The sequence below is a fragment of the Mya arenaria genome, chromosome 16 (assembly GCF_026914265.1).
Source record: "Mya arenaria isolate MELC-2E11 chromosome 16, ASM2691426v1".
NCBI lineage: Eukaryota > Metazoa > Mollusca > Bivalvia > Myida > Myidae > Mya > Mya arenaria.
In genome coordinates this window covers 49,528,018-49,544,447 of record NC_069137.1, presented here as the reverse complement: position 1 = coordinate 49,544,447, position 16,430 = coordinate 49,528,018, and the positions used below count along the sequence as shown (strand labels likewise).

The 16,430-nt window shown below is 32.7% G+C and overlaps 1 protein-coding gene across 3 annotated transcripts in view; it reads right to left on the bottom strand.

Moving 5' to 3' along the window:
- Window positions 1-16,430, bottom strand: part of LOC128221872 (atrial natriuretic peptide receptor 1-like) — a 355,937-nt gene that overhangs the window by 255,605 nt on the left and 83,902 nt on the right. Inside the window, exon 2 of one of the 3 annotated variants that reach the window (XM_052930496.1) lies at window positions 10,373-11,628. The exons of 1 other annotated variant lie outside the window; for it this stretch is intronic. In XM_052930496.1, coding sequence (XP_052786456.1) covers window positions 10,373-11,306 — 934 coding nt within the window. In that variant the 5' untranslated portion in view covers window positions 11,307-11,628. Of the gene's footprint in view, window positions 1-9,938; window positions 10,069-10,372; window positions 11,629-16,430 lie in introns of those variants that run through there. One more of the 3 variants, XM_052930499.1, reaches the window with a different exon arrangement.

The window sequence follows — 16,430 nt, the reverse complement described above, 5'->3', positions numbered from 1 at the left end:
AAAATGTATCAGTGTTTTTAACATTTAATTTTTTTTTTCAATAAGGTCAATAGAAATAATGTATTTTAAAAATTCTTTATTTTTTTATTTCTTATGACTAAAGAGATAATAAAAGGTGAAAGGAAAGTGACTTCAGTTAGGAAAATACTTTTATAAGTTTAATGAATACTGCCGCAGGTTCTCCAAATAAACATGCTTGGCTTTTAAGCTACACTCTCAAATATTTACCATTTTGACAACTTTTATTTTTTTATCTTGGAATGAGCAAAGGTTTGCGTAAATATCTAATCAGATCGCACTTTTTGATATTTCAATTCGAAAATTAATGTTTTATGGCTAAAAAGGTTACTAACGTTTTCAGAAAAATGCATTAAACATCAGTTTTTGGACATAAATACGAAAACCTGCGATCTGATTTTTTCAGCAGTCTTATATCACTGATTTCCAGACATTTACGCAATAATTCGCAAATTCCAAGACAAAAAATAAAAAAAAAGTTTTCAAAACAGTCAATCTGTGAGAGTGCAGCTTTTATGAAAGTTAAGCCATAACGCAGCCCTTTTCAATTTTGTCGACGTGGCTTGACTTGTTTTCCCGTTCTATTTTAACACTTTGAGCAATTTCAATTTAACGGGCTTCGTTGAAGCTTAATTAACGCACAGTTTATTTACAGCGCCGTTTGTTGAAGATTAATGCATTTTAGACTGACACTTTATTTCTTCAAGTAGTTTGAGCACTACTATTGAGAACATAATCATTATTTATTTCCACCTTTGGTGCCAAAATAGAATTTTCTGACAAGTTAGAATGAAGACCGATACGAGTAAACTTCAATGCCGATAATTAGCTGGCCCCAACTCCTTAAAGCTGCACTCTCACAGATATACCATTTTTACAACTTTTTTATTTTTTGTCTTGAAAATAGCAAATTTTTTGGGTAAATATCTGCAAATAATTGATAAAAGATTGCTTACAAAAAAATCAGATCGTAGATGTTCATATTTCCGTTCGAAAATTAATGTTTTATGGCTTAAACCGTTACTAACGATTTAAGAAAAGTGCATAAAACATCAATTTTTGAACTTAAATATAAAAAATCTGCAATCTTTTTTTTGTCAGCAGTCTTATATAACTGGTTTCCATGGATTTTCGCAAAAAAATTGGCTCGTTCCAAGACAAACAAAAAAGTTTAATCTGTGAGAGTGCAGCTTTAAGTCCCTTATAACAGGATTAAGCTAATCTCATTATTTTTGGTTTTCAGTAAATTGCGTAATATTAACTTCTTTAAGAGTTTTTACACTTAAGATAGAAATTATCTTTATGATAATCACAATACACCATTTTTGATTTATAAAAATTCAATTTTAAGTATGTAGTTCGGCTAATTGAAATAAGCTACTTAAGTCTGTTAATCTTAAGAAATTTCGAGGAATCGGGGCCTGGCTTCTTAAGTCCCTTATAACAGGATTAAGCTAATCTCATTATTTTTGGTTTTCAGTAAATTGCGTAATATTAACTTCTTTAAGAGTTTTTACACCTTAGATAGAAATTATTTTCATGATAAGAAGTTTCGAGAAATTGGGGCCTCATTGTTAAGAACGTTGTTAAAGTTAACAACGTGTAGTGAACTACAATATTGTTAACTTTAAAAACTTTGTTGTTTAACTTTTAAAGATTTTTGAGGATGTGCTCATTTACTTGTCATAAAAAGTAAGTAAAGCTGTAACAGTTGTCTCAAATGTTATTACAAAACTACAGATCACAAGTGTGTCCATCAAACTCAAAGTGCAGTAACGCTTTGATAGTTAACAATGATGACGATAACATAGATGTCAACTATAACACAGTTCTGATCACGCGGCAAATTACTTCACCCGAAATATGTAATCCCAAAGCAATATGCAAGACTGTAAGGTATAGCCCAAACAAGTATTAATAAACGTATTTAAAGATGCACTCTTACTCCCAAATAAGATGTAACACAATTAATACAATTGTTTTAATTTATCGAAAAGGATGAATAAATATCGAAAACAATGGTTCCTATGAAGGATACCGTGTTTAATTTGAAAGAAATGTGTATCACACACGGTATTTCAACATCTGAGACGACAGTTGATCACTGATTTATTTTAGCACTCACCAATCATTTTATATTTGTGCATTTCTAGCTATCAAATACACTGTTTTAATGTTGTTACCAGTAATTAATATTGTCCATAAAAGCATTATGTAATGAATAGTTAAAAGTTTATCACTACAATTTACGTTAAACATGTGTATGTATTGATTTTGAATAAGAGTGTCACTTGAAACGTAAATGTTATATACGTTTGTGGTGTATTGTAACTTTTTAAGAGTTTGTTGTCTATGATGAATTTTGAACCTGAGAGGGCTATGGTTATTGTGGTTTAATAATAAAACAACTAGAAAATATCACTCGAAGAGACAACATAGTATTTCAAAATGATAGGAATCATTACAATACATTCGTATTGGAAGATGCTATACACTTGGTACAACACTTCGATTTAACTGGTGAATGCCAGGACACAGTATTGCTCAATGCATTTAAAGTTTAAAGGGATTTCGCCGTATCAGAGTATCTTGGAAAAATTATTTGGTGTATGCCTATGGCACTTGATTGCTCGATGCATTTAAAGTTCGAAAGTATTTCGCTACGTGATTTCATCGTATTCATATCCATTTAAATAGAAATCCCAGAGGAAATCGAAAAACCATTTACTATGAAGGAAGCCAACGCTTAAAGAAGAGTTCGTGTGACAAATCCCACAGTTTTGTTTATCAATCCGCTCTTACGCAATACAAACCGCAGCACATTGTTAAATTACTTCATCTAAATGTTGCAGTTCCTTCAGATATAAATCTTTAGAAATCAGCATCACTGACAGTTAAGTTGAGTTTATTTCTAGTTTAGTTGGCAAAATGTTTTGACAAAAATGACCCTTCTCAATATCTGAAACAAATCAATATTACGTGTAGGTTAAACGTATCACATAATGTTAATACCTCGAGCCTCGGAAATTCGAGCCAAGCGGGAATGCTTACTAAGAGAATAGAAAAGCGGTCCTATAAATCTAGTTCGAGCCAATGAGTAATTCGAGCCAAGCGATTTCGAACCAACGGGGTTGTGGTACGATCTGCCTTGACGCAACACGACTGACAATGAATGCACTATTTACATCCAGTTAAGTGGGCTCCGAAAAGTTCTCTATCAAGATGACAAACTATGTCCTTTCGTCATTTACAATTGTAGACATGTAAATCAGAATGTTGAATACAAATGAGCACTCGTTAGTAGCGGACAGATGCGCTATTTTGTCATTCAATCAGCCCTTTTCATATAAAAAAAATATTTCGCAAGGTGATGCTGCTGCTGCTGCTGCTGCTGCTGATGATGATAATGATGATGATGATGATGATGATGATGATGATGATGATGATGATGATGATGATGATGATGATGATGATGATGATGATGATGATGATGATGATGATGATGATGATGATGATGAAGACGACGACGACGACGACGACGACGACGACGATGACGATGATGATGCTGATGATGATTATGATGATGATGAAGATGATGATGATGATGATGATGATGATGATGATGATGATGATGATGAATTTGATGATGATGATGTTGATGATGGTTAATAAAGTGCTAATTGTCAAAAATTGCAAGAAACTGCTGGTAGACTGTAAAATGATATATAGGTATAAGGTATTTGCAAAATGTTGTTCATTACTAAAAAGGTTACCTTAATAGTTAATGAAAATGAAAACAAATATTAACTGTACCAAGGCTGAAACCCCAATAAAAAACTAATATATTCATGTACGTATGTGTCTCTTAGTTTGTGTCTGGGACCACTATTAAAATAAAAGATCACAAGGGAAATCAAGGACCACTAGGGAAATTAGGAACACAATGGAAATAAAGGACCATAATTGAAATCAAGGACCCTTAGGAGAAACAAAGACCACAATGGAAATAAAGGACCACAATGGAAATCAAGGACGACAATGTAAATCAAGGACCACAATGGAAATAAAGGACCACAATGTAAATCAAGGACGACAATGTAATTCAAGGACCACAAGGGAAATCAAGGACCACAAGAGAAATCAAGGACCGCAATAGAAATCAAGGACAACAAGGGGAATCAAGGACCTCAAGTTAAATCAAGGACCACAATGGGAATAAAGGATTTATAATTCAGTGTTTGTGTTAACATCTGTGTATAATGTATTTGACATGATCCATAAACGTTTGCCTGTTGTTATAGTGTCACTCAGTTATAGTGTTTCCATATTGTATACATTGTATACAGAAATAAATATCTTGCATACCGGACGTGTATTTCCGGTCATGTGACCAGTGCTGGAAAACCCCATCTTGAATTCCCCATGTAAGATGAGTTAGGGGCAAAATCGCGCCATTTCTTATTTCATTTATTGTATGGTTTATGAGAGATAAAGTATGCCATTTCAATAAAGCGCAATCAAATTTATATGTTTGCAAGACTTTTAATTAAAAATTGAAAATAATTCATCGTAAAAAACGCTATTTTTAGTGTGTTTTTTTTTAATTACTGCGCTCTATGACGTCAGTAAACAACGTCGCACGCGCTGTTTGGTGTAATTGTACAAAAGTTCGTTTTCTACGTTATTTTTTCCACTAATTCATAATTTTAGTTATGCAAGAAAAAATATCAATCATGTTTTTCCGTTCCGGATCGAAAAATCCGACCCTCGGGCACGCTGCGGGACCGGTAAATCGGCAAGCCTTAGGATGAATCAAACACTGCTATAAACTGATACAAAATAATTCGTCTGTTAATATAAAACAAACTCTCCTGTGTTATTGATTTGATAAACTTTGTTCAAGCAAAAAATAATAATTGTTACTGTTTATGTTTCAAAAGTTTTTTTCACGCCTCCTAATATAAGACATAACATACTCTCCTCTTAATGATTTAAAGCAAAAAAAAAAAAAAAAATAATAATATTGTTGTCTATGATTCAAAAAATATTTTTCAAACAAAGCCTTCCAGACAAATGATGATGAAATTGAAAAGAGCATTATTTTATCACGGCACCACTGAATCAATTTCAGTATTTTCTCGATGTAATACTGACAAACGAATAAATGTCTGCACAACACTTGAATATAAGAGATTTCAACAAGAACCGCTGGTGAATATGTCTATATTTTACCTTTATTGGACGAAAATGATGGATTGAAGTGTGGAATAAATGTTTTAAGCAAATAATTAAGTCATCAAATAGCTTTGTTTTATTAATATAGCAAAACAGGTGTAGAAAGTGGGAATATAATGTGTGTTTTCATTGAATCAAATAACAAATTCAAAGAAAATTTAACTTACGAATAAAAAAACCCACTGTTATTTTTTTTTTCAAGAAGGTAATCGTTTGGGAAAAAAAAGTTGACAAGAGCTTAAAGAGGCTCGCTCCTGCTTTGTAAAACGCACATTTTACGGATTTTATTTATTCCTTTACAGTATATTTTTCTGCAATTTAGGTAAAGAGTAAACTTATTGTAATTTAAGTGTTTTTAGATACATTTTCGGGATAACTAGTTTTTTTCCGAAATATGAGCGAGTCCCTTCCATTGCAAGATTGCGTTTCTGAAACGATAAACTTTTAATTACATTATTGTTACACATAATATTCGTAGTGTAATATTTCAAATATGTTTCAAATATAAAATAAAACATATTTAAAAAAAAACTTGAATATTAAGTAATTGCTATAATTATTAAATATTGTTCGGAATAATCATTTACGTTGTCTGCTGCACCGTATTACACATGAATAAACGCGCTAAGAAACATTAGGCTTACAAAGCGGAATGAATATACTGTATCACGACAAGCGCTCTCGAAAATGTTACAAAAACTGCATTTTAGGAGGAAAATATAAGGGTAATTTGTCACTGTCTGACTGAAATTTTGTAGTTTAAATCAGTTACAGTCAAACCCCGTTGGCTCGAAATTCCCATTTGCTCGAATTGGAGGTACAGGACCGATTTCTTTATTCAGAATGTAAGCATTCCCGCTTGGCTCGAAATTCCCGAGGCTCAAAATATTTTAGCCGGTCCCTGCGAGTTCGAGCCATCAGGGTTCGATTGTATGTACATTAAGTTCTGTTTTGCTACCTTTACACGGGTTAGGTATAGACACACGTACTTTCAATTGTACTACATAATCTTGATTGTTATTTCGGACAAATTAATTCTGATGTTAATGGTGCTTCTTACCTGTTTATTTTTTATGTAAGCTTACGTTAATTCGGGAAATGCGTGGTATATAAATTGTTTCAATAAATGCGATCTTGAAACATGTCATCAGAATACGAGTGATTGTTTCACTTTGAGGTATAATTTTGTTGATTGATGGGAATCTATAGAAATAAGAGCACCCTCTATTTTCTGTACATCGTGAAAATTGGACTAAAATATCTAGTGTTTGTTTGTTTATTTGATGATTGTTTTGTATATTCGTCATAATCGATCTTTGACGTCATAAAGTGTGATGACGTCATAAAGTGTGATGACGTCATAACATATGACGGATTAACAACGTAGTGTGTACATCGCGAAATTGTAAAACGAGATGTTTGTACTATAACATTAGAACCCCTGTAGATTTATTTTATTTGTGAGAGTATAGATTAACATGTGGATAATTTCATTCCTCGTACGTATATGCACATTATTTCTCATGGTGAATAAATCCACAAGCATAAAACAAGAAAATGTCAGGATTATTAAAGAGTAAATCAACGGCTAATAGCCTGGTATTAAACGGTCCTCTACAATTAACTTGTCAACCGGAGTAGATATATATGTCGTTGTCCGGTCATTTTTATTCTACATCAGTCAGTTTATAATGGCCTAAAGTCTAAGTAATATCTAGCATTCAAAGAAAATGTCTCCATTAAGCGTTACAAACAGAAACATTAGTTTCCATGTTATCGTTATCACTTGAAATATTAATGTAAGCAGACGTCAATTTAGCAAATGCATAATATATTAATACGTCTGTGTTAAATTGGTCTAAAAATAGATCCTATTCGAGATAATGTGCACGTATTGGCCACATTTCCGGGTACATTTGTTATACTCTCAAGCTGGTCGTGTGTCTTACATGCGGGCGGATTGGCGATCTTTGCTTGTCGTAAAGCGCAGCCCCTAGTAGACAGGCATCGCACGTGCCATCGCAACATTTGTCCGGATGACGTTTTCAGGCCCATAATATCGTACATACGATTTTCATTGTATGAGTAAATAACTCTCCTTTGTCCAAGCGTTTATCAATTATTACGGAATTAAATATATGTTCGTTGTGTAGGATTCCTCTCATTGTGAAGTTTGTGATTCAACATCGCACAGAATGATCAAAGGCAGCATCTTTTTCTATTTTTTAATGGTCAACATTATATTTTGTCCAATTTATGAGAAACATTGTTTAGGTTTTATTACATACGATACATTAATTTAAGTAGTCAGTCGTTATTGATTTTAATCAGGTGAAACGGTATATATTAACAGTGGCAGGCCCAGTAGGTGGGTAGTTTGCACAATATAATGTATACCACTGCAATGCATCAAGTCATTTATTTTTGTACAAAAAGTACAAACTGACATTTTTTAACCATTTCTTAATGGATGTTCGACTGCGTTTCATTAAGAAACACATACCGAACCAATCAAATATGAACCGATATTGCATCATAAGAGATGTTCATCAGTAACTCATAATGGAACCATTATGCCAAATCAAATACAAATCTACAACAATTCAATCTATTCCATTATATCGACCAAATGACCTTCTACAGCCTTTTACTGTAAAAGCAAAGCAACATTGACAATTTATGTTCCCGAGGACTGGACATAACAGCAGAAAAATAATGACAAGTCAACTTCTCTTCATTGTGAACAACCCGGGGCTATTGTGTTGTTAAAGAGTAACACTATAGCTTGATGCATTTATTTTTATTTTAATGCATTATTATACTCAACCCATTTGTCTGATTATCAAAACAAAACAAACTTTGATTTTTTTACAATTAAAGCAAATACACTGTAAAACGATATTTTGGTGTAGTTTTAGACTTGGGAGGTGTGTCACTTAGCTATGCATTAAAAAGAGCATTTATGAAAGCGATTATGTTTTATATGTAAAAATGTGGGCATCAATAATACAAAGAAAAAATACCGGGACAAGCAAGTAGTCGAACATCAAAAAAACTGTTTAGGAGTACAAGGCAAGGGCCCACACGACAATGGACTATAGACACAAACACATTAACATCACATACACAAATACAAACACCAAAAACAAACTATACCATCATTAAAGATGCACTCAGATGTACCACAATAAATAATATTGTTTTAATATTCCAAAAACGATGAATAATTGTCGAAACCAATTGTTCTTAAGGATACCGAGTTTAATTTGAATGCAATTAGCATATAGCACGGTATTTCTACCTATTTCTATGAATCTACAGTAGACCACACTAAATCTTTTAGCATTCACCAATCATTTAATATAATTTGCGCTTTATTCTATAAAATACTCGGTTACAATCTTGTTATCAGTAATTGATATTTTTCATAAATGCATTATTAAGTAAGAAGTAAAAGGCTTATCAGTCAAAATTGATGTTTGTTATGCATGTGTATATATTGATTTTGAATAATAGTGTCAATTTAAAACTACTTTACCGATAAATGATGGAATCACCGTCATGAAACGGTCAGTAAAACAATAATTCATGGGAGCTCGAGTCGACTGTGGGCTTATAAGTTAGCTTTATGATGCCCCTTTAAAGCTTCGTTTTGCGCTCAGAGCCACAGACGTAGATTTGCATATAAACAGCTCATCGAATTGTCATACATGAAACGGACAATTTGCCTTGGCATAGAAGTTTTGATTGTAGATGTCCAGAAAATATAACAAACTATATTTTCCTATAGGGACAAATTGATTGATGTCTGCAAATTTATAGCAAAGGCAGGTACTTATAAATATTTTATGATGCGAATTGTGTAAGTTGTTTAGGAAGACATGTCTGGACATTCTAAATTGGCTATGAAATCTAAATGTACAGTACTAAATCTCGCTATGTCGAAGTCGTTGGAGCCTCGGGAAATACTTCGAAATAACGAGCGTTCGTTGAAACAGAAATACAAAACATGTTTATATAATCAATACACATTCGAAGCAACGTTTGACATAACCAGAACATCGAGATATCAGAGTTCGACCAATGAGTTTTTCCCTGAACATCCATTTAAGTGCGTTTTGTGATACCAAATATAAATAATACAAAGGACGCGCACTCGATATATACCCCATTTAAAAGGACGTGCACATCTGAAATTCCCTGCAAATTGAATATTATTTCAAGCATCTAATGGCATAATAACACCTCCATTTATTAACCGACAACGCGTGCGAGTTTAGCAATAAATTGAATAAGAATGTCATAATTCATAGGGCTCAAACATGATTGCGTTTATATGTTTCTGATCCCCTTAGCAAAGGCAACAGCATGCAGTGCTATTTTCCCTTAAACTGCAATTTAGGACGATTCAGAACGAGTATATTTTGATTTAGTTAAAATATCAAGGTCTTTGGAAATGACTTCTATGAACACTATGTTGAGGTTTAAAATAATGGTCAAGTACTTTTCAAAATCATTTTTGTTTCTTACAAGTATTTCAAGGACCTGGAAAATTTATTTATGCATTGTTTACACATTCCACTTTATGATGCTGCTGTGTTGCCAATTCAAACGCTGCGAGTAATTATCCGTTATAATGCTTCTTTGTTATTAGTAATAATAATATTACTTTGTAAGTTTATTACCTTAAGGTACGTTGCAAAGTAATCTCATGGATATACACTGAACACTTAGGCGACTGTAATTAATTGCTTGATTTCCATTCCTCCAGCCCCATCTTTTTCCCGCCTCGCTTTAAAATTTATTGACTCAAATAAATATTTTGCAGACTAGGGTCTGTTTTTGCGTCGATCCATGCCTACGGTGTCGATGTTCAATATTCACATGTAAAATAAGAGAATTGTTACGATTGTGTTAGTAGTTTGTTTAGAAACACATATAATTATGGTCCCTTGTGCAATAAGAGAGAGCATGAACACGTAATCAATAGTGTAACAGCCAACGAAGAAAAATAATGAAAAATGTCAACTTCAACCCCATTAAAAAATGGATTAAAACCTAACAATTAATTTTTATTGGCCATTACGATCAATACATGACGTAATATCTTTAAACTTACCGGAATAAGTATTTCCCACTTTTTCTGTCAGCATGCGCGCGTGGTCATTACCCGGAAGCATAAGATATAAATCATGTTCAAGGATCTCTTCTTGCTTTATCGTAGAGATTAGTGCACTTCCGGCTAGGTAACAGAACCTAGGCATCACTTCCGAATGACCTTCACCGTCATATATAAGTTTAAATTTCTTCCAATTGTGTTGATATATGTTTGAGGAGACTGCCAAAGCCATCGAGTTAAACGTCATCCCAACTCGCGTTAACGTAGGGAACTCCGCAACCGGGGAGGATTTATTGGCCCCAAAATCATGCGCAAAACCTCCTGGACTTATAACCGGAAGGTTCCAGTACGGTGCGTATCGCGCTACGGGCGCTAGCGAGTAGTCACATACGGGACCTAGAAAGAAGTCTACGTTACGGTCCATGTAGAAATTGAAGGCAGCGACGGGAGCATCCATGGCGTTGCAGTGGGAGTCGGAATAGCTGACGTTCAGGATCACCCAAGATGGTAGAATCTCCCATTCATGTACTTCGTCAATAGCCAAATCTAGTGCTGGGCGGATTTTATACATTGAAAATAGTCTACTGGTGTTGTACGATACTATTGTCGCGATCTTTATAGTAACTGGGGAACTTGGTGATGGGTATGAAGATGTCGTCGACGTTATGACGTCACTTCCGATTGAATAATCCGGAAGCAAACACAACACTGTGAGCACAATAAACAATTTAGGAAAAACATTTGAACTCGAGGTAAAAATACATTTCCCATAATTCCTTGACCGAAAGCACAAAACGGAACTTAGCACCATGTTAAAACGAGCACAGTATATCCATAAACAACATTGCGCCCACCGAAGAAATGAAGCCGTTTTCTTTTGTCCGACAAATTCTGAGCCACGTTCTGCTCTGAATAAGTCACCGGCGAAACTCATTTTATCCGGAAAGATTTGCAAGTAAAATGTCACAATATTGCGGGACGTATTACATACATATTTAACATAGATATAGCGCCAGACGCCTTGAAAAGCTCTTCACAAATTTAGGTTGATACACTTTCGGTAGAGAACTTTAAAAAGTAATTGTCTACCGGATATATCCGGCGGTTAAGAGATGTAATACGGACGTTGAACGTTATTTTATTCCTTAATGTGGAACACATATATTTCCTTATAAACAATTGATGGTAAAGCTTAAACGATAATAATCAACCACTTCCATTTAGTGAACTATTTGTTTCAGTCAGCAAATATTAAACTGAAAATGCAAATATAACATTGACTAACAAGGGTCGGTATAAATGACCTATACAGAGTTCTTGCTTAAAGATGCACTCCCAAATAAGATTTACCACAATTTATTCAATTGTTTTAATATACCAAAAAGGAAGAATAAATGTCGAAAACAATGGTTCTAATGAAGGATACCGAGTTAAATTTGAAAGAAATTAGCAAACAACACGATATTTCTACCTTATGCGACTATAGTAGATCACAGTAAATCTTTTAGCATTCACCAATCATTTAATATTTTTGCGTTTTCAGCTATTAAATACACGGTTACAATCTTGTTATCAGTTATTATTTTTTTAATATAATAAGTAAGTAGTTAAAGGTTAATCACTCAAAAACTATGTTTGTAATACATGTGTATGTATTGATTTTGAATAAGAGTGCCACTTTAAGCACTTCATTAAATATTTCACGTTTAAAAGTTAATATCGACGTTGTTAAACACGTTATAAACTTTAACAAAGTTCTGAATAATCGGTTCATTCAAATCTACAGACAGCGTTTATTTTTAAGATATGATTAAAGAAATGTCTACATGTACGTTAAATATTATTATAATATTACTTTTATTTATAAGTGTCTGTACATGTTTTTTTTAAGATGAAATATGTTATCGTGAGTCCTACTTGTCAAAAGATTATTTTCTTCAGCTTCAACTGCTGAACAAAAATGCAAACGTTTATTGAGATAAATGTTCTTTTGATCTTCATCATATTTCTACGAGTATGTTTGCATTTTGTCTTGACAAGTATGATTTTAAGTCACGTTTTATGATACGCATATTATGTTGAAATGAAAAAAAAAAATCCTAAAATTAATGTCGTTTTGTTTGTTTTAAAGCTGCACTCTCACAGATTGACATTTGTGCTTTCTTTCAATGCAAAGAAATCCTCTTCAAATGTTACTGACTTAAGCGCCAGTGCCTCAATTCAGTCATGAAAGATGGCTCACAATAGAACGTATCTCAAATGGTTGGAAATTACGGGAAAATTCTTTTTTTTTAAAGCGTTAGTAACGCTTTTAGCCATAAAACATCAATTTTCGAACGCAAATATTAAGAACTGCGGTTTGATCTTTTGACAGCAGTCATATATCACCGGTTTTCAGACATTTAAGCAAAATTTTGCTTTTATAAAGACAAAAAAATAAAAAGTTGTCAAAACGGTTAATCTGTGAGAGTGCAGCTTTAATATCCAACATGAAAATGTTGGGGTTACCGTAATAACAACTTTATAACATTATAAACGATCAGGAAATTCATTAATAATAAAAATGAAAGTTTTAAGTTCATAATTAAATAGAATTTGCGAAACGGATAAAAATCTCTTAGTTTCGAAGTAGAAAGTATAAAACATATTCATTCGTATAAAAGCGATTGTACGATATGTGTTGTGTAAGATTGCTCTTATCTCCGCTAAAATTCAAACAAATTATTCATTTTTTATCACTAAAATAAGTTGTCACGTAGGAATTTATTTTATACACAGTCATATGCATAATTATACACTATGAACAAATATCTTGAAAACCTTTTTTTTATTTTAGCATTCACCAGGATCAGTATATTGTTCTTATCTTTACTCATATTTTTTACAATTGTTTATTTTGATCACCATTATATTTTGTTTCGTGGTATTGGACCGATTGTTTGGAACTTTGGTTTAAACAGTATTTATTTTTCATAACAAATAAACATTTACAACATACACGTATGATATATAGAACTTCTAAATTGAGAATTTTGTTAAAGTTAACAAAATTGTTAACGTCATAATTGTTAACTTTCATTTGTTAAATGTTCTGAAAGCTTTATGGGTATACACTTGTGATCTTATTTATTTCTGACAAGATTTGAAACAAATGTTTCAGCTGTACTTCACGGCCTCTAAACGCCGGCTCCACCACTTTACGGTGGTGCAAAGAAAAAGAGCTGTCGACACTTCCGTGGTGGAGCTGTTCCCTATGTTTTTACATGAGCAAACGTGAGTATGATTTATATTTTATTTGATAATTTCATTAAACGGACATATTTCGAAAATCGGAGAATGTGGTACCGTGTAAGAACACTTCTACTGCAGGCTGGTTACTATTTCGTTTCAATATTGTGCAAAGTGTGGTGCCAGGAGCTTTTCTCCCGAATCGGACTTGGGCATATTTTGAGATCTGACTGCATAGCAAGTACATTTCGGTGCTTACACATCCCGTAAGAACATTCTCACGCATGCACTGTTATGTATAGTACCTATGCCGGAACACAACAAAACTGATGTAAAGTGGTGGAGCTGGCGTTTAGAGGCCGTGTACTTGTTTTATTTAAACCTATGAGCATATGATCTTGTATTTCAAGTTTAGGAGTTAAAGGGACTGTACACCAGATTGGCACCAAAAAAAAAGTTTTTTTCTGTAACGAATCTCAGGACAATTATTGAATAAAATGTTTTACTCTTTGATATCATAATTGTAAAAAAATACCAAATTTAAAAAAAAAATCGAGCGACCGGTTTCGAACCGGTGTTGCCAAAATATGCATTCCAGTGTTGTTACCACTGTGCTACGAAGGCTTACCCTAAATGGTTGGAATATTTAAGCTATATACCTAACTTGGTAATATCACTTGATAACATAGACTAGCCAATCACGCATAAGGAATGACTTCTACTAGATAGACAAACCTAGTAATCTTTTTTAATGGAAAAAAAACTGCGAAAAAAAATTGTAAACTATGTGATACTTTAGTAAGGAAGTTCAATGCAATGTAGACATCGATACCAAGTTTATGTCAGTTTTCGCCAATTTTTTTCGCTATGTCTCATACGGAGTACAGCCCCTTTAACAACGAACTCTTTAATCGCGTTGATAACATTAACAAAGCTCTACACAATCGGCCAATTTATTGGTTAAAATTTTGTATAAATATTGTAAACAGTTTGTTTTATTAAAATACAAATGGTATAATAAATATTACAAATTTTTGGCATAATATTTGTTCTATTTTTTCCAACAACGAAAACTTGTTAGTCCTGGCAATATTACCAGACTCAGAGATAACCAACTCGTCTGTGGTCGGCATCTGGTGAGATATAAATATTCCTCCTATCAGACAATTGGAATAACAACCAATTAAGATAAGATGCAAGATATTATGCACGCTATGAATACTTATTCTAAAATATGGAATTTGTAATAAGCGGAGGCAATTTGACAGATAAATATTCCATACGACGTTCCGTTTTCCTTTAATGAAACGCATAAGTGCACTGTATGCAGATTTTTATCAAAGCCATTTAGTACAAAACAACAACATTAACATTATGCTAAATAAACTTAGTGGTTAACATTTTCTTATGTCAAATGTATTTTTCCAATACGTTTAATTCAGTGAATCAGCAGTCAGACATTATTTATTTTAATCAGGGTTAAGCGATAGATCAAAATTAATTATTTTTTATAATTACTGCTTCTGTATTAGTATCAATTAATATAAGCGTTGGGAATCGGTTGCAATTTTACTATCGATGATCGGTTCCACTCAAGTAACCGATTATCGATAGTACAATTGGTTTTTAAAATACTAGATAGTACCTGAGTTGTAGTTTTATTCAATGACAGTATTAAACTCTTAATTATTATATGCATATACCTTATGTCTATGATTGAAGTTATTAAGTGTTGTTGTATAAAAAATAGTTCATTTTCTTGCTCATTGTGGCTTTAATCAGCCATTTTGTTAAAGATAACATCGGGACACTTACTAATTATTTTTTTTATTATTATTTTTTTTTTTTTCGATAATCGATTATGACCAAATACTATCGATTGTCCCCGATTTCAGGCCCAACCAATCGATCTTCGATTATAATAAATATTATCAGCATTTTTATCATTATTATTATTTATATTATTATTATTATTTATTATCATTATTATTATTATTATTATTATTATTATTATTATTATTATTATTATTTTTTGTATTATTTGTATTATTAATGTTTTTTTCATAATAATAATTATTATTATTATCATTATCACTACCATTAAACAAGTACCGATGCATATAAGTTTAGAGATTTAAAACTAGGGTCAGGCCAGTGGCGGTATTCATAACATTTTTTAAGTTATTTCCTAACTTAAGTCACTTTCCTGATTTTATTATCCCTTGTCATATGAAATAAAAAATAAAGAATTTCCAAAATACATTATTTCTATTGACCTTATTGAAAAAAAACCTGATTAAATAATAAAAACACTCATACATTAATTTTCAGTTGACTGAAAATTTTAAGAAACTTACTTAAGTTAAGAAATGAACCCCAGGAACCGCATCCACATCTCTGACTGTTTGACATTATTGTATTTAGGCTTCGTGTGTTATGTCATCTATAACAATTCAACATAAATACGGCTTCATTGTTCAACATCGGAATATATCTGGTGTCTCTGCCCTAAGCTTTCATTGCCGTCAATGCTTTGTGTGTCTGAACTTTATTCATATACAGTACATATAGGTCTCTTGCCGATAAATGAAAGAATTACAATAAAGACGTGTCATTGGTTATTTCAAAATCTATTCAAATTTTAATCGCAATCTGCCAATTTGAACAAGTGAAAAATTAGGTGACCATAAATTTAGTGCTTGATTTTCATCCCCGCCCACTTTTTTACGCCACCTTTTAAATTTGATTAACTTAAATAAAAATGTTGAACTGCAGCCAATTGTATAAAACTCGGATAAGTTGTCCACAGGTTATATTTCGGCTAGTGAAC